Source organism: Gobius niger, assembly GCF_951799975.1.
Source record: "Gobius niger genome assembly, chromosome: 8".
Lineage (NCBI taxonomy): Eukaryota > Metazoa > Chordata > Actinopteri > Gobiiformes > Gobiidae > Gobius > Gobius niger.
In genome coordinates this window covers 1,875,320-1,894,258 of record NC_136859.1, presented here as the reverse complement: position 1 = coordinate 1,894,258, position 18,939 = coordinate 1,875,320, and the positions used below count along the sequence as shown (strand labels likewise).

The 18,939-nt window shown below is 39.3% G+C and overlaps 3 protein-coding genes across 3 annotated transcripts in view; 1 reads left to right on the top strand and 2 right to left on the bottom strand.

The window, feature by feature from the left end:
* Positions 1–18,939, bottom strand: part of esyt2a (extended synaptotagmin-like protein 2a) — a 236,713-nt gene that overhangs the window by 40,591 nt on the left and 177,183 nt on the right. The window lies entirely within an intron of this gene.
* The window catches only part of LOC306966780 (receptor-type tyrosine-protein phosphatase N2-like), a 138,265-nt gene that overhangs the window by 1,093 nt on the left and 118,233 nt on the right, over positions 1–18,939 (bottom strand). Inside the window, exons 19-21 of the mRNA XM_079561597.1 lie at positions 16,459–16,512; positions 14,401–14,465; positions 1,405–1,478 (exon numbers count right to left, since the gene is read on the bottom strand). Coding sequence (XP_079417723.1) covers positions 1,405–1,478; positions 14,401–14,465; positions 16,459–16,512 — 193 coding nt within the window. The remainder of the gene's footprint in view (positions 1–1,404; positions 1,479–14,400; positions 14,466–16,458; positions 16,513–18,939) is intronic.
* Positions 4,996–13,369, top strand: LOC306966659 (uncharacterized protein; the record flags this gene model as incomplete). The annotated part of the gene is made up of 9 exons (XM_079561475.1): positions 4,996–5,046; positions 5,122–5,367; positions 10,953–11,214; positions 11,283–11,633; positions 12,207–12,515; positions 12,575–12,649; positions 12,988–13,098; positions 13,156–13,193; positions 13,274–13,369. The coding sequence occupies 9 exons, from the start codon at positions 4,996–4,998 to the stop codon at positions 13,367–13,369; spliced, it is 1,539 nt and encodes a 512-aa protein (XP_079417601.1).

Here is an 18,939-nt window from a genome sequence, read left to right as displayed (position 1 = left end):
TTTCGAGATGCATTTCCCACAATGCATCTGGAAAAGTAGTGAGCATCGATGGTCACTAAACGGGTCAATATAGACCACAATGCATTGCGAGAGTGGGAGAAGAGCCTGACAGAGACAGGTCTGTGAACTAAACAACACGACTGAATGAAATCAGCTGTTTCAGTCGTGTGTTTGTGTTTCTCATGAATAAACGACTTCAATATAAACGGTTACGGTGAAAAGATGCTAACATTAGCTGCTAACCTTTAGCTGGAGCTGTTAAATGACCGATAGCTTCATGCTAACGTTAGCTGCTAACCTTTAGCTTGAGCTGTTAAATGACCGACAGCTTCATGCTAACGTTAGCTGCTAACCTTTAGCTTGAGCTGTTAAATGACCGACAGCTTCCTCTCGAATAATCCAGGCCATTCATGTAAAATCCATGTGAAGTAAAAGAGTATCTGACTCAAATTTATCCATAAATATTCCACTGTCTCTGAGTTTGGTTGTTTTTTATCACAGAAATACTTTATTCCCGGAGTTTATTGAACTTTTAGCAGATGTGGTCGCTGCTGGTGGCGCTTCGGACAACGGGCTCTGACCAACTTTGAGCTCACGCTGGAGTGACTTTTTTTTCCTTCCTTTTTTTTGTGATGATAGTTTTAATTTTATTTTAAATGTCAAATAAACGCCTGTAAAAGTGCCAAAACAGTCGTTCTGTTTCATAAAACAAACGTTTGTAACAATAAATAAATTCAGATAAAATACATTTAAAAAAAATATATCTGCAGCGCGGAGAAAGTCATGGCTTGAGTCCGAATCACCGACAGAATCAGTGGATATATAGTGAGTATATAGTGAGTATATAGTGAGTATATAGTGACTATATAGTGAGTATATAGTGACTATATAGTGAATATATAGTGACTATATAGTGACTATATAGTGAGTATATAGTGACTATATAGTGAATATATAGTGACTATATAGTGACTATATAGTGAGTATATAGTGACTATATAGTGAGTATATAGTGACTATATAGTGAGTATATAGTGACTATATAGTGAATATATAGTGACTATATAGTGACTATATAGTGAGTATATAGTGACTATATAGTGAGTATATAGTGAGTATATAGTGAGTATATAGTGAGTATATAGTGAGTATATAGTGACTATATAGTGCGGGCCTGTGTAGTGAATGAGGGGTTAGGGACTAGTGTGGACATTCGGATACAGCCTCAGAGTGGGGCTGTTGTACAAAGTGGGGCTGACATTGGGGCTCAGGTTAAAGTGAAAAGTTTAATGAGAGAAAGGAGAAAGTGAGAAACATTGTAAGAAAGCTCGGTCCCCAGTATTGCACGTCTGTTTGCAGAGTCTGGATTAAAGTCTCGGTCGCCTTGATGTCCCAGTGCGGTACCTTGGTCTGGACCATGCCCGGCCTCTGGTCTCTCAGATGCTCCAGCGTCGCTGCGATGTCGATCTCCTTCGCTCCTGTCGCAAAAACAACACACGGCTGTAAATAAACTGGAACCTTTGGACCCAGAGAATGTAGTTTGTTTTATTTGATTCTTTTCAGACAGGAAGTGACATGGAGGTAAAGTTCCACAGCAGTTTGACTCATTTCCTATACGTGCGTTTCCAGTGACATCACGCAAAGTCCCGGCCGCCATTTTGAATAGTGAAGTATCATCATGCAGTACTGCAACATGTCACAGTATCTCTGCTCAGGATGAAAATGAAAGACGACTGATGGACAGAGGCATTTTTATGTTCTCGTAGTGATTACTCATGAAGAAAACAGTAAAAACACGGCCCCAGAGACGTACGTTTATGTGAACGTTTATGGCTCAGACGCAGCAGCTCTGCCTGTGGAGCTACAGGATAAGATCTGCTCCACTCTGAAGACTAAATAAACACACCAAAGAGGCGAACAGAAAACCTTTCTCTGTGATTTTTACAGTTTGTCATGTCAACAGAGTCTCAGTCTGAGTCAGTGTTTAACCTCTTAACTCCCGCCTGAACCGAGAGGATCTTTTTCCTCACGTAATCAGATGTTTTTTCCATCATTTTTTTGTTGGGTATTCAACTCATTTTTGGTCTTTTTTGTCAATTTTTTGTCATTTTTTGGTCCATTTTTTATCAATTTTATTTTTTATTTTTTTGGTCTTTTTTATCACATTTTTGTCATTTTTTCGTTAATTTTTTATCACGTTTTTGTCTTTTTTTTTGTCAATTTTTTGTATTTTTTTCGTCAATTTCTTGTGACATTTTTGTAACATTTTTGCCACTTTTTCATCAATTTTTCGTCGCTTGTTTGTCACATTTTCATCATTGTTTTCGTCTCCGTTTTGTTGCTATTTTCACAGCTTTTTTCCAGAAGCTTTTGGACTGGGGTAAAGCCAAACTGGAGAAAATGTGCTCGGTTCAGGTGGGAGTTAAGGGGTTAAGCTGCTCAAGACGTTAGCATGCTACCGGCTAGCAACTGTCAGTGGCTTCAACAGGATAAACAGACGTGTGTCTCACATCTATGACACTGAGGAAATACAACAGTAACAGCTCTGACCTCTGTCACATGTTGTATCCACGGCCAGATGTTTGTGGTTCAGGGCTTTCTCTTGGAGAGGTCGGAGCTGGGCTGTTGAAGCTAAATGCTAACCGCTTCACATAAACGCGCGTCTCTGGGGCCGCGTTTTTACCGTTATCTTCTGGAGCAATGATTATGAGAACAAAAAAACGTCACTGTCAATCAGTCGTCTTTCTTTTATATCCTAGAGTAGAGATATTGTCGCATGTTGTAGTGCTGCATAATTCTATTTCGGTATTCAAAATGGCCGCCATAACAACCGACTCCCGGTGTCCTAGCAAACCGGCAAACATGCGAGAAAAAAACTGTAGAAACTCTTAAAAAAAACATCAATATTTGTGAGACGCAGCAGAGAGTGACTGAACCGACTTATGTCTCAGACTCATGAGCCAAAAATGCCCCACCTGCTGCTAAAAAAGTAATATTTTTAGAAGTCACTACTTCCAGGGTTAGCGTAGCTGCTGCGCCGTTAGCATTATCTCCGCTAACCCGGATGTAGTGATTTTGGTGAATATGACTTTTACAGCAGTAGCTTCAGTTTGGCTCATGGTTCTGATAAATAAGTCTGTTCAGTAACTCTCTGTGGAGTTTCACAAATATTTATTGTGGTTTTAACCTCTTAACTCCTGCCTGAACCGAGAGGATCTTTTTCCTCACGTCATCAGATTTTTTTTCCATCATTTTTTTGTTGGGTATTCAACTCATTTTTGAAACTTTTTTGTCATTTTTTTGTCAATTTTTGTCACATTTTTGTATTTTTTTTTTCAATTTTGTTTAATTTTTTTTGTCACATTTAAAAAAAAAAAAAGTCAAATTTTTGTAATTTTTCTGTCAAATTTTCGTCACATTTTTGTAATTTTTTTGTCACGTTTTTGCATATTTTTTTCAATTTTTTTGTCAAATTTTTATCACATTTTTGTAATTTTTTTGTCACGTTTATATCACATTTTAGTAATTTTTTTGTCATATTTTATTTTATTTATTTTTTTAATTTTTTGTCACATTTTGTCACATTTTTGTAATTTTTTTGTCACGTTTTTGTATTTTTTTTTAAATATTTTTTTCTCATTTTTATAATTTTTTTGTCACATTTTTATCACGTTTTTATCACATTTTTGTAATTTTTTTGTCACGTTTTTGTATTTTTTTTTAAATATTTTTTTCTCATTTTTATAATTTTTTTGTCACATTTTTATCACGTTTTTATCACATTTTTGTAATTTTTTTGTCATATTTTTTTAATTTTTTTGTCACATTTTTTTTGTCATGTTTTTGTATTTTTTTTTCCAATATTTTTTTCCAATTTTGGTCAAATTTTTGTAATTTTTTTGTCACATTTTTGTCACATTTTTATCACATTTTTGTCACATTTTTAGCACATTTTTGTAATTGCCAATTTCTTGTCAATTTCTTGTGACATTTTTGTGTTATTTGTAGTTTCTCGCACATCTGTGAACCCGGACGTCGAGCTGTGACGTCACCACTTACGTATTGACATAACATGGTCGGCACGGCAACAGTTTAAAATGGTTTGCCTCAATTTCTGCCACTTCCTGTCCGTGAGCGAGAAAGCCCCCGAAAACACTGAGATTTTTGTTTTTGTCGATATCGCCCTTGCATGAGGCACCTCGTCTGCCGGATAAACGACCCAAACAAGAATATGTTAAGAATACATTAACCTCTTAACTCCCGCCTGAACCGAGAGGATCTTTTTCCTCACGTCATCACGGCACGAGCTGAGCTGAGCATTTTTCTCATGTTGATTTTATTATTCTATTTGTATTAAATGTTGATGTTTTATTTTATGTATCTGTTTAGCACTTTGGGGCAGTGGCTGCTGTTTGTAAATGTGCTCTATAAATAAATTTGACCTTGACCTTGATCAAATTTTTTTCTCCATCATTTTGGGTATTTAACTCATTTTTGTAATTTTTTGTAATTTTTTTTGTAATTTTTTTGTAATTTTTTTGTAATTTTTTTGTAATTTTTTTGTAATTTTTTTGTAATTTTTTTGTAATTTTTTTGGAATTTTTTTGGAATTTTTTTTTCAAATTTTTTCGTCAATTTTTTATCAATTTTTTGTCTTTTTGTCACATTTTTGTCATTTTTTTGTCACATTTAAAAAAAAAAATCGTCATTTTTTTGTCAAATTTTTATCAAATTTTTGCCACTTTTTCATCAATTTTTCATCACTTTTTTGTCACATTTCCATCATTGTTTTCGTCTCAGTTTTGTTGCTATTTTCACAGCTTTTTCCCAGAAGCTTTTGGATTGGGGTAAAGCCAAACTGGAGAATATGTGCTCGGTTCAGGTGGGAGTTAAGGGGTTAAACTATAACAGAATGAGTAAATCCTCCAAACGCTGCAGCTGTTTGAAAAGCTCTTCATGAAGATTTGTGATCTTGTTTCCCCATCGATAGGAAGAATGAACATGTGGAACATCGGATCTGGATCAAGTCTCGGTATAAAAGAGACGGTTATTTTGTCCGATCTCTGAGGAGCCGCACGGTCTGCGATCAGAGCAGCAAATGGGAAACAATTATCCCGACAGACGCTGGAAGTTCAGGCCGAGTCCGGCACAAAGCGGCGAGAAAACCCTCTTTCAACACTTTGGTTTTCGACACAAAAGGAGCCTCTTCAGCGCCACAGACCGACGGCTGCTCCAGGACTGAACAAGCTCGGGGCCATTGTGCCGCGCTGGACACGCCGGACACTGGGAGGAACCGGAGGCTTCAGGAGGAAAACCAAAGACAAGAGGAGACGCCTGAAAGAGCGAGATCAGGGCGCGAAAAACAAGGTTCGTTGGGGAAAGGGAGGGAAATGTGGACGATTCTACAACTCTGCATCTGTTTATGTCAGAGGTGTCACTCAGTACATTTACTACAGTACTGTACTTTACCCCTTACCTCCCACCTGAACAGAGCACATTTACTCCTGTTTGGCTTTACCCCAATCCAAAAACTTCTGGGAAAAAGCAACAAAACTGAGACGAAAACAATGATGGAAATGTGACTAAACATTGACAAAAAAGTGATGAAAAATTGATGAAAGAGTGACAAAAAAATGAATAAAGTGAAAAAAATGACCAAAAAAATGACAAAAATGTGATAAAAAAGTGAAAAAAATTCAACCAAAAAATGAATAAGTTCAACAAAAATGTGACAAAAACTCAAAAAAAATGTGACAAAAATGTGATAAAAAAGTGAAAAAAATTCAACAAAAAAATGACAAAAATTCAACAAAAATGTGACAAAAATGTGACAAAAACTCAAAAAAATGTGACAAAAATTCAACAAAAAAATGACAAAAATTCAACAAAAAAAATAAAAAAAAATCAACAAAAATGTGACAAAAATGTGACAAAAATTCAACAAAAAAATGACAAAAATTCTACAAAAAAAAGACAAAAATTCAACAAAAAAGTGACAAAAATTCAACTAAAAAATGACAAAAATTCAACAAAAAAAGACAAAAATTCAACAAAAAAATGACAAAAATTCAACAAAAAAGTGACAAAAATTCAACCAAAAAATGACAAAAATTCAACAAAAAAATTAAAAAAAAATCAACAAAAAAATGACAAAAACTCAACAAAAAAATGACTAAAATTCTACAAAAATGTGACCAAAATAAAAAAAAAAGATAAAAAAGGTGACACAACACAGCAACAACGCGAGGAAAAAGATCAGTTTTGTGGGTCTTAGCTTTCAAATGAGGTGTTACACAGACTTACAGTATATAATGGCCAAAGAGGACAGAAGGCATTTGGTTCAGGCGGGTGGGAAGAGGTTAAGTAGAGTTTGAGGATCTGTACTTTACTTACAACTTTCTACTTTTACTCCACTACATTTGAAAGAACTGACACTTTCGACTCCACTACAACAGTCTTGTCTTTTGTCTTGTCGCAGATCAAGGAGTTTTCGATTTAACTGTAATTGTTGAACAGAGTTTGAAAGTAGCCGAGCTTTGGGAAGAGCTGCTGTAGATGATCCAGTCAGAGTTTCTAAAGGGCAAAGACGACCTGAGCTCCATCTGTGGAGTGAAAGCCTCCGAAACACGTTTACTGGGTCACTGCAGTGAAGAAAGGAGAAGTTAGAGTGGAAAGAAGAGCTTCTAAAACAGGAAAGAGGAAGGACACATTTCTGTTTAACTTCTACAGAAATTCTTTGAAGATTGCGTGTTTTACAGATGTGTCACAAGACTCAATGTCCATCACATCAGTTCATTCTAAAAGGAGATTCATGTGAAGAAGAAAACGTGTGAACATCAGCGTCGAGCATAAACAGGGCGGAGGCGTCACAGGAAGGAGAAAAGTAGCTGTTGGTGAGGATGAACCTGATCGATAAAAATCTATAAAAATCTCTTCACTGTGAGGTGGAAAGAGTTGTTTTTGTTTCCCGTTAAAACTAATCTTTATTGACTGGTGACCTGAGCTCATTATGAGACATCACTGCTTCAGTCTCAGAAACTCTGTGACGATAATGACCTTTGGTACAAAACCTCCTCACACGATGAGGATGATGATGAAAAAACATTATAGGGTTTGTGCTAAAAGCTGGAACAGTCTTTCTGAAGAGACAGGATTAACCCCTTAACTCCCACCTGAACCGAGCACATGTTCTCCAGTTTGGCTTTACCCCAATCCAAAAGCTTCTGGGAAAAAGATGTGAGAATAGCGACAAAACTGAGACGAAAACAATGATGGAAATGTGACAAAAAAGGGAGAAAACATTGACAAAAAATGTGACAAAAAAATGATAAAAATTTGACCAAAAAATGGACAAAAACGTTACAAAAAAAATATAAAAATGTGACAAAATGTGATAAAAATTTGACAAAAAAATGACAAAAACGTTACAAAAATGAGTTGAATATCCAACAAAGAAAAGATGGACAAAAAATCTGCTTAACGTGAGGAAAAAGATCCTCTCGGTTCAGGCGGGAGTTAAGAGGTTAAACTTCTACAGAAATTCTTTCAAGATTGTGTGTTTTACAGATGTGTCACAAGACTCAATGTCCATCACATCAGTTCATTCTAAAAGGAGATTCATGTGAAGAAGAAAACGTGTGAACATCAGCGTCGAGCACAAACAGGGCGGAGGCGTCACAGAAAGGAGAAAAGTAGCTGTTGGTGAAATAAGTGTGAAATGTGTTTAAGACTTGCTGACACGTGACCTTCTGAGTTTAGTAAATGGACATGTCTGTTCCATCTGTGAGGATGAACCTGATCTCCTAAAACATGTGGTGTGTTTGTAACGAGGCTGAGGCTGTATGAGCGGAACCAACATCTGCAGACGCTGAAGCTGAACTCACCGTCACATGTGCACTTTTATAGAAAGATCTTCACTGTGAGGTGGAAAGAGTTGTTTTTGTTTCCCGTTAAAACTCTAATCTTTATTCACTGGTGATCTGAGCTCATTATGAGACATCACTGCTTCAGTCTCATAAACGATAATGAAGCTTCAGCACAAATTCAACCTGAGAGACGAGACGTACCTGCAGTTTTCATTCAACGCCTCATCTAAGATTATTTAACTGGCCGATGCAGCAAGTCTTCTATAACGGCTCTCTGGGATCCACTGTGGCCTGGGCCCCTCCTTTTCTCAGTTTACACTAATGATTTACCGCATGTATTGGATAAGTCCTCAGTTGTTTTGTACGCTGACGACTCTACTATGTATTATTCCAGTCCTGATGTAAATGAAATATCAAAGGTGCTGCAAAAGGAGTTGGAGCCGTTCTTCAATGGGTCAAAAACAACAACATGATTCTGAACGTCTCCAAAACTAGATTATTGGGAGTAAACACAAACTAAATAGTAATACTCAGCTCATACTGAGAACTGAGAGCTCCATGTTGAAACACAGTGGATCACCATCTGTCATGGCCTCACGCGGATCATGTGATCAGTAAAATGGGTAAAGCTATAGCTGTGGTCAGAAGGTGCTCATATTACACAACTCCAGCTATTAAAAAACTAGTAGTTCAGTCTTTTGTGTTCTCACATCTGGAATATTGCTCCGTTATATAAAACTGACATAGCACGGCTTCAGGTGGTTCAGAACAGAGCCGCCCGCCTGGTGATCAGGTGTCCAGACTCCACCAGTGTTCAGAAGAGGCATTCTACCTTAAACTGGCCGTTGCTCCAAAATAAATTCCATTATTATTAGGCCCGAGCAACGGACACGCAGTGTCTAATTACTAATTATTGTCGTTAACGGGGGACGAAAACGCAAGAATTCATGTAGCAAACGTGAACCGATTCACAAGTAACAGGGGTCAAAACGTAGTGCTCCGCAAGCTCTAATGTTGGGTGGGGTTCGCGAGAGAGAATAATAAAAGATGGCTCTGTGGCGCCCCCTCAAACAGGCAGTTTACATTGACTCAATGGAGGAGGGGTCGCAAAAAAAATCATGGTACAAAAGTGACATTGGCCAAGGACATAGACCACGTCAGGACATGTAAAAAAATGATATTATGACCCCGCCCTAAATGCTACAGGAAGTCGGCCATCTTGGCCCGAACCTCAAACCTTTAAAATCGTACCTCTTGAACTTCTGGCCCCTGATCCCCGAGTTTTCAATGGAAATTCTCCAATTTTGGCCAACATGTCCCAAACCCATGTGGCTTTCAAAATCATCATTTCACATTTTTTTACATTATTGGGCATGGTCATGACAAGGCCGCAACTGAGAGGCCATTTTCAGCAAATTTCAAAGCCTCATATCTTTCACAGACTTGGCCGGATTGGAACGGACCCAATCCGGAACCTAATGGTGTGCAAGTGGCTTGTAAGTGGCTTGTAAGTGGCCCGCCCATCCTCCGTGAAAATGGCCAGAGTTCTTTGCCTGGCAGCATATTGGCCTCTGTCAGTTTCTCCTGAAATTCGTCAATTTTCCAAATTTCCCCCTTTATTCACAAAAGCCACAGTTTTAGACTCGTACGGACTTATACTAACCCTCTGTCAGCGAACAAAGTTTTTATTTGAACGTTTTTGGCTTCAAATTCAGCTTTTTCTGGACTGTATAATCACAGGAAGTTCAGTCCGGCTGTTTCCTGTCCGCCTCCCTGTGTGTTCCTCGTGCTATATGGGTCGCACGACAATATTGCTTCACATATCAAGGGAGCACCATCTCAACAAATCTTTGGACGGCCAGGGGAATTTACTCTAATTACAAAATCATTCAATATATTATTGCCCAAATTGTAGTCACGTTTTTTGCAAATACACAACTGCGGTCATTCACAAGATTAATGCAAAATCGTCTGTCATGTTCTCTCAGTCTGTGTAGCTTCATTGGTGGAGTGCAGGGTTCCCATCCATAAGGCGGCTGGATCGATCCAAGCCTTGACACATTTTCTTTTTTCTTATTTTTTCTTTTGGACTCTGCACTTACTGGGAAGAACATGAATCATCGCCTCATTTAAAACTGGGAAACAACCCCTCTCCAGTGGGGTGCTGGGACCTAATTTCGGCCCATGAATTTCGAGAATCCTCGCCCTCATTTGTTTGTATGGAGTTATAGCTCAGTGATAGTGTGGTCGTCTCAGCCTTGACGCTTTTTTAATACTTTCTCCTTTTACATGGGCCACTGCACACTTGTCCAAGCTTAAAACACATGAGCGCGGGGCATTACATAAGATATTTTTTTTGCTGGATTTTTGTCATTTTTCTGTTGGATTTTTGTTATTTTTCTGCTGGATTTTTGTCATTTTTTTGCGGTTTTTTTTGTAATTTTTTTGCTGGATTTCTGTTTTTTTTTGCTGGATTTTTGTCATTTTTTTTGCTGCCCTTTTGTCACATTTTTGTTGAGTTTTTGTCATTTTTGTTACTTTTTTGGTCACTTTTTAGCGCTTTTTTGTTGTGTTTACATCCTCATTTTCTTTTTTTCTTTTTCATCGCTGTTTTGAAGAAGCTTGGGAGTTAAGAGGTTAAACCCGTCAGTCAATCACTCGACCATTTCCCAGCCGCGCTGCGACCCTCCTCCGCCCCTCCTCCCCCTGGCTTCTCAGGCTGCTCATCAGGTCGCCCGGCCCCCCCAGGTCTCGTCCAGCACCACCAGTGTCCGGGCTCCGGGGGAAGATGCTGCCCATCATCCATCGATGCCACGTATTTCATGTCGTTAATGCAATCACGATTCATGTTCAGTAAAATCTCTCGAACTCAGTCGCTCTTTGTGAAATGAAATGACCTTTGGTGCAAAACCTCCTCACACGATGAGGATGATAATGAAACAACATTATAGGGTTTAGGCTAAAACCTGGAACAGTCTTTCTGAAGAGACAGGATTAAACTTCATTTCCCTGATTTGTGCTGCATAAATAAACCCGCCCCACACACGTCACTCTCTGATTTCCTATAAAGCTCGATGTCGTTGACAGTGGAGACACTTCTCCTCATCTGCAGGACTCGGGACACTTCTGTTTTCAGTGGAGACACTTCTCCTCATCTGCAGGACTCGGGACACTTCTGTTTTCAGTGGAGACACTTCTCCTCATCTGCAGGACTCGGGACACTTCTGTTTTCAGTGGAGACACTTCTCCTCATCTGCAGGACTCGGGACACTTCTGTTTTCAGTGGAGTTCCTTCATTTCTCAGTCCACATCATCATGAGCTCCTGGAGGCTGTGGCTGCTGTGGCTCGGTAAGAAATGGAACAAAAATGTTTCATGTGACTGTGTTCTGACTGTGTTCTGTTGTTCTTCTGCACAGTTCTTCTGCTGTGGGACGCTCCACCCACAGACACCGGTGTCAGTGTTTTTAAGGAGCCTAAAGGAGAAGAGCTGTCGGTTCGGTGTAGTTCTGGACAAAATCTCGACGTGACTCGAAGGATCTTTTGTAAGAACGACTGTGAGGAGGGAGACATCCTGGTGCAGACCTCAGGAAGTCCACAAACAAACGGCAGATTCAGCATCGAACATGAGAAGGAAGGTTCTCCACCAAAGGACGTCCTCATTGTGACCATCTCCAACCTCACTCTGAGCGACTCGGGGCGATACCGATGCTTCTGGGACAGGCCTGTTGGAAGTTCTTACGTTGAATTTATGATTGAAGTCACAGACGGTGAGTGAAACTGATCAGTCTAAAACTGTAGAGGCTCAAAGGCTTAAACACAGGATTAAACAATGGTCACTGGACTTTTCTAAACTAAAGCTGTAGATTTGATCGAGAGAAAGTGAGTTCATATTTTGATGGCACTAAAATAGCTCTAGTCATTTTTCAATGTTACCGTTTATGCAAATTCAGCTACAGGCTACGAGATTACAGTGAGAGCATTTTATAAACTTAAAAGTAAGGACTAATGGGTTTTCCGACCAATGGCACGGCACCCTCACACGAACCAAACAGGAAGTCAGGCACCGGGCAGAGAATCCAGCGAACTATCAGAAGAAAATGAGCGGTAACTTGAGTAATACAAATAATACGGCAAAACGGACACAGGTGGCCATGGAGGAGCTGCCCGAGGATCACAGAGGATGTTTGTGCTCCCTTGGATACGTTTTGCATTGGAATAGTGTGAGCAAGGTGTTATAATTGATCCCCGATCCAGTATTTTTTACCAAGATCGGCTCCGATATCAGCATTGGATCGGTGCATTACTAATCCTGAGGTGACATCTGCTCTCTCTAACTCCAGATGTGGACGCAGAATCAAAAATTGAGATTCCACTTGCTGCAGGAGAAGACTTTAGTCAGAGCTTTTTCTTCTCCAAACCTGGAGAGAATAAGACCTTCTGCAGAAACAGCTGCTCCGAGGACGACATCTTGGTTGCGACGACGGGGGACGAAGGACAAAATGGCAGATACAGTATTCAGTGTACGATAAACGAATACGGCTTTAGTGAAGTGACAGTGACGATCAGAAACGTGAGCAGCGCTGACTCCGGGGTCTATCAGCTTCATCAGGACCAAATATCAGATGACGTCTGGATCAAAGTCTCTCCAGGTGAGCTCTGAGGTCACACACTCTGTCTGAGCTGTTTCTGATCTGTCCTTCTGCTGCAGCGCCCCCCGGTGGTTTCCCAGTGACAGCGTTTCCATCTGAAGCCCCCCCAGAGCAGGAGCCGACAGGACGTCCAGGTACCGTCCATCACAGAGTCATGAGAGTCGTTCAGCTATCAGTGGAAAAAAAGTGATAGTCTTAAACTTCACTCTCTCTCCTCACTTTGCACATTTACAAAGTAAACAATGAAACTCCGTCTTTAACCAAAAGCCCGTCTTAGTTTGCAAAATGAGGAGAGAAGGAACAAGCTCCTCCCCCTCCTCCTGATTGGACCTGATAGGCTGGACTCGGATTGTTAGGATGGTGGAACCTCAGGTGTTTGTGCACAGCCTGTGGCGGAGACGTTGCAGAGACCTGCCCCAAACTGTCACCGAGTGTCACTCCAGTACATGCAAACACACTCTCTGATCCACAGGGGGAGCTCCAAACACCCGGACCCTGACCCTGACCCTGATCCCAGTCTGTGTGGTCGTCCTCGTCACAGTGATCACTCTGACCATCGGCTGCATGAGGCGCAGACGCACAGGTGAGGCGAGTCCAAACACATGTCCATCTGCAGGTGTCTCACTCATGTGTCTCACAGATCAGGGACCAGGAGCTGGAGGAACCCGAGATCCTCAGGTCACTGTCATTATAACTTTTAATTTTAACCTGACATATTTGGGCTCTGTTAACAACTTCCTGTATGATTTATTTTTTAGAGCGAACATGAAAACATCTGTCCAGTGACTCCATTTGATAACGTTTACCAAGACCTTCGTCTGGAGGAAGTGGAGCCAACGTACGACGAGATATAAGTCACTGTGAAAATCAAAATAACAGGCCGTTTTATTGCTTTAACCTGCAAATTAAAACCTTTAATACCTGCTTGATGAAACTTTTTTGTGAAGAGCAACGCTTTCTTACAATTTCATGCAACTGTGAAACCCTTTGAAAGGCCTTGTGTTTAAACTGTGCTTTACAAATAAACTTGCCTTACGTGGGTTATGACACTGACACTGAACGATTCGTCTAATTTCTTTCTCTGAGTGAAGGAGAAATGTCTTAACCTCTTAACTCCCGCCTGAACCGAGAGCATTTTCTCCAGTTCAGCTTTACCCAAATCCTGTCGGCCAGTGTAAAGCCTCATTTGAAAGCTAAGATCTACAAAACTCATCTAAATGGATCTTTTTACTCACGTCATCAGACTTTTTTGGGGGGGTTTCAACTCATTTTTGTAACTTTTTTGTAATTTTTTTGTCTAATAGTATTTTTTTTGTCACATGTTCATCATTTTTTCATCATTTTTTGTGTCATTTTTCTTGTCAATTTTTTGTGACATTTTTCGTCAGTTTTTTGTCACTTTCTGTCATTTTTTGTCCTTTTTTGTCAATTTTTTTTTGTCATTTTTGCCACTTTTTCATCCATTTTTTGGTAATTTTTTTGTACATTTTTCGTCATTTTTTTGTCACTTTCTGTCATTTTTTTTGTCCTTTTTTGACAATTTTTTTTAAACATTTTTCGTCAATTTTTGTGACATTTTTGCCACTTTTTCATCATTTTTTTTAATCCAATTTTTGTCAATTTTTGTCAGTTTTTTGTCTAAGTTTTCTCACTTTTTGTCACATCTTCATCATTGTTTTCGTCTCAGTTCTGTCGCTATTTTTTCACCTTTTTTCCAGAAGCTTTGGGATTGGGGTAAAGCCAAACTGGAGAAAATGTGCTCGGTTCAGGAGGGAGTTAAGGGGTTAAACTGATATAAACCCGTTCAGACGACGACTTTGAAAGCCTCCTCTACGATGGAAATCTCCTGGACGAGTGAGAGCTTTAGAAACAAAGTCAGTCTCACCTTTGGCCATCTTGTTGAGGACCATGTCGATGAGGATGTAGGTGCCGCTGCGCCCCGCCCCGTCACTGGAACACAGGTTCATCTTTCACAATTATGGATGTTTTATGAACAGGCTAATGCTAACGGCTAAAGGAAAATACAATGAACAGGCTAATGCTAACGGCTATAAGAAAAATACATTGAACAGGCAAATGCTAAAGGCTAAAGGAAAATACAATGAACAGGCTAATGCTAATGGCTATAGGGAAAATACATTGAACAGGCTAATGCTAACAGCTATAGGGAAAATACATTGAACAGGCTAATGCTAACAGCTATAGGGAAAATACATTGAACAGGGTAATGCTAACGGCTAAGGAAAAATACATTGAACAGGCTATTGCTAACAGCTATAAGAAAAATACATTAAAGAGGCTAATGCTAAAGGCTAAGGAAAAATACAATGAACAGGCTAATGCTAATGGTTATAAGAAAAATACATTGAACAGGCTAATGCTAATGGCTATAAGAAAAACACATTGAACAGGCTAATGCTATTGGCTATAGGGACAATACATTGAACAGGCTAATGCTAATGGCTAAAGGGAAAATACATTGTACAGGCTAATACTAACGACTATAAGAAAAATACATTGAACAGGCTAATGCTAATGGTTATAGGGAAAATACATTGAACAGGCTAATGCTAATGGTTATAGGGAAAATACATTGTACAGGCTAATGCTAACGACTATAAGAAAAATACATTGAACAGGCTAATGCTAACAGCTATAGGGAAAATACACTGAACAGGCTAATGCTAACGGCTATAAGAAAAATACATTGAACAGGCTAATGCTAATGGCTATAGGGAAAATACATTGAACAGGCTAACGCTAACGGCTATAAGGAAAATACATTGAACAGGCTAACGCTAACGGCTATAGGGAAAATACATTGAAAAGGCTAATGCTAACGGCTATAGGGAAAATACATTGAACAGGCTAACACTAACGGCTATAGGGAAAATACATTGAACAGGCTAACGCTAACGGCTATAGGGAAAATACATTGAACCGGCTAATGCTAATGGCTAAAAGAAAAATACATTGAACAGGCTAATGCTAACGGCTAAAAGAAAAATACATTGAACAGGCTAATGCTAAAGGCGAAGGAAAAATACAAAGAAAAATACATTGAACAGGCTAATGCTAACGGCTATAAGAAAAATACATTGAACAGGCTAATGCTAACGGCTATAAGAAAAATACATTGAACAGGCTAATGCTAATGGCTATAGGGAAAATACATTGAACAGGCTAATGCTAATGGCTATAGGGAAAAGACACTGAACAGGCTAATGCTAATGGCTATAGGGAAAAGACACTGAACAGGCTAATGCTAACAGCTATAAGAAAAATACATTGAACAGGCTAATGCTAACAGCTATAAGAAAAATACATTGAACAGGCTAACGGTAACGGCTATAGGGAAAATACAATGAACAGGCTAATGCTAACCACTAATAAAAAATACATTGAACATGGTCATGCTAGCGGCTACAGGAAAAATAGTGGCGCCTCTACAGTTATAAATGGGCTGTTAGCTTTGCGGTGCTAATGTTGCTAACATCCACCGCGGGTTTATGGCATCAGGTTCCCCCGTGAGCGCTCTGATGATTTGCTACATTATTTAGTTGATTGTAAATTAGGGATGTATGGGATTAATCGAATCTAAACAATCGTTCTGCTGTATGTTAGGGGAAAATACAAAATATTCAAAGTGTAAACAAGCATAATGTGAAGTTTACACACCTATTATTTGCATTTTGGTTATAATCGTGAAAGAAATGTCCCCTTGTCTGTATCTATGAGGATTTTCTTGCTCTTCACTTGTTGCTGTCTCTGTGTGATTTTAAATAAAGGGTCTGAGACACTTTCCCGTCGCCGAGTGCGGATGGAGTCGGAGGCAGGTTATTACGGGGAGAGATTACATCTGTCATTTCAGCTCTGATGCTCGGATAAGCAGACGGGGGGGTGGGAGGCGGGGAGGGTGGAGGGGGGGGGGGGGGGGACTTGCCTGCAGTGGACGATGATGGGGCAGGAGCGGCCTCGGTAGCACTTGTTCACTTTCCTGCAAAACAACACACACACAGAGAATGCACTTGTTAGCGAGGATTGAAGAGGCCCATTCAGAAATAAAGAGGGAAACGCTCTCGCTCTGTCTTTCTCAGGTCAAGACTCCCCCAGAAAGACATTCAGGATCTGGAATACTATATTTCTAAAGCTATAAATGAGCAATTTTTGGGCATATTTAATTTCTTAACCTCTTAACTCCCGCCTGAACCGAGAGGATCTTTTTCAGATTTTTTTGTCCATCATTTCTTTGTTGGATATTTAACACATTTTTGTAACTTTTTTGGTCAATTTTTGTCACATTTTTGTATTTTTTTTTCGTCGATTTTTTGTCAATTTTTTGTCATTTTTTTGTCCAATTTTTATCATTTTTTTTGTCATTTTTTGTCACATTTTTGTTTTGTCTTTGTCAAATTTTTATCACATTTTTGTCAATTTTTTGTAATTTTTTTGTCACATTTTTGTCACATTTTTATCAAATTTTTGTCACATTTTTGTCACTTTTTTGTCAATTTTTCATCAATTTCTTGTGACATTTTCATCATTGTTTTCGTCTCAGTTTTGTTGCTATTTTCACAGCTTTTTTCCAGAAGCTTTTAGATTGGGGTAAAGCCAAACTGGAGAAAATGTGCTCGGTTCAGGTGGGAGGTAAGGGGTTAAAAGGACTACATGCAAGTTGGTCATTTTTATACTCACTGCTGCCACCTCAGGTCTTATGCGTAGCTGCAGGTTCTATATTAACCCCTTAACTCCCACCTGAACCGAGCACATTTTCTCCAGTTTGGCTTTACCCCCAGTCCAAAAGCTTCTGGGGAAAAAGCTGTGAAAATAGCAACAAAACTGAGACGAAAACAATGATGGAAATGTGACAAAAAAATGTGATAAAAATTTGACAAAAAAAATGACAAAAATGTGATAAAAATTCTACAAAAAAAATGACCAAAAAACGACAAAAAAATGACAAAAAAAGACAAAAAAATGACAAAAAAATGACAAAAAATGACAAAAAATTGACAAAAAATTGACAAAAAATTGATAAAAATTTGACAAAAAAATGAAAAAATGTGACAAAAAATGACAAAAAATGGACGAAAAAATGACAAAAATGTGATAATAATTTGACCAAAAAATGAAAAAAGAAAATGACCAAAAAATGACAAAAATTTGACCAAAAAATGACCAAAAAATGACAAAAATTTGACAAAAATGTGATAAAGATTTGACCAAAAAATGACCAAAAATGGACAAAAAATGGACAAAAAATTGATAAAAAATTGACCAAAAAATGAATAAAGAAAATGACCAAAAAATGACCAAAAAATGATAAAAATTTGATTAAAAAATTGACCAAAAAATGACAAAAATTTGTTGAACACCCAACAAAAAATGATGATTGCTTTTTTCAGTCCCATAGCACCAGTCTATATCACACTACAATGATGACAAACCTTCTGTTGGTCTGTAAATGCAGTAAATTAGAATAACTGCCTTGTATAAAATGTCTCTCTCAAAATGGCTGTAGTGAATGTCTTGAAATAGGCCTCTGTCTCTTTAAGAACCTCTGAGCCTTTAGACACGCCCCCTCCACACGCTGTCTGTGGCATCAGTGTGGAGGGGGTTCTGCTGAGGAGCAGTGGTTGGTTACTCGGCTGGTGACGAAAGCTCGGAGGCGTCTCCAGGAGGTGGGGGCGTTCCTAGGAGGACTCAGGCAAACCTATCCCTAAAATGGCCGCCATCAGAGTTTTTACAGATTACTCAGAAATACGTGAATGTGCCAAGGCAACACTTCAGCCATGTTTTTAATGAGGGAATGACATAATAACATGATGGAAAGCTTGAAAAAGTCCATTTTGCATAATACCCCCCCTTTAAGTGTCAGATGAAGAAAATAAACGGGTCTAAGGAAAGGTTTGGCCTGTGGATAAAACATGGAGAGCCGTGATTTCTCCGAGCTCCGCGGCTCCTCACAGTCGGAGGCGATTTCTGATTCTTTTTCATGAGCCGCCTTCGCCCGCGTTATATAAGTCTGTGATGTTTAATGCACAGGCGCGTTTCTGCTGCACCTGGGACGGACTCAGGCAGAAGGACGTGCTCCAGATCCAGAGAAGGATGGTCCAAGAATGGATCCCAAAGACTGGCTTCCCATTAAAGAATCCTGAATCCCATTAGGACTGGGACAGCTGACCGGGACGAGGGGCCGTTTTGCTTTCGCACACTCGGGTTCCCTCAGCCACATCAGACTCCAAAGTGGGGCCCGCATTCGTTCTCAATGGTGAATATGGGTGCAGTACATGTTTTGGCCACCAGCGTCAAATCGGGGGCGCTGTTTCACTCCTTTCGCTAAGTTGAAGAAAACACTGTTGTAGAGTCTTGGTGTTTATCAAGCATCAACTTTCCCAAGGTCCGGGTTCGACTCCCACCAGGG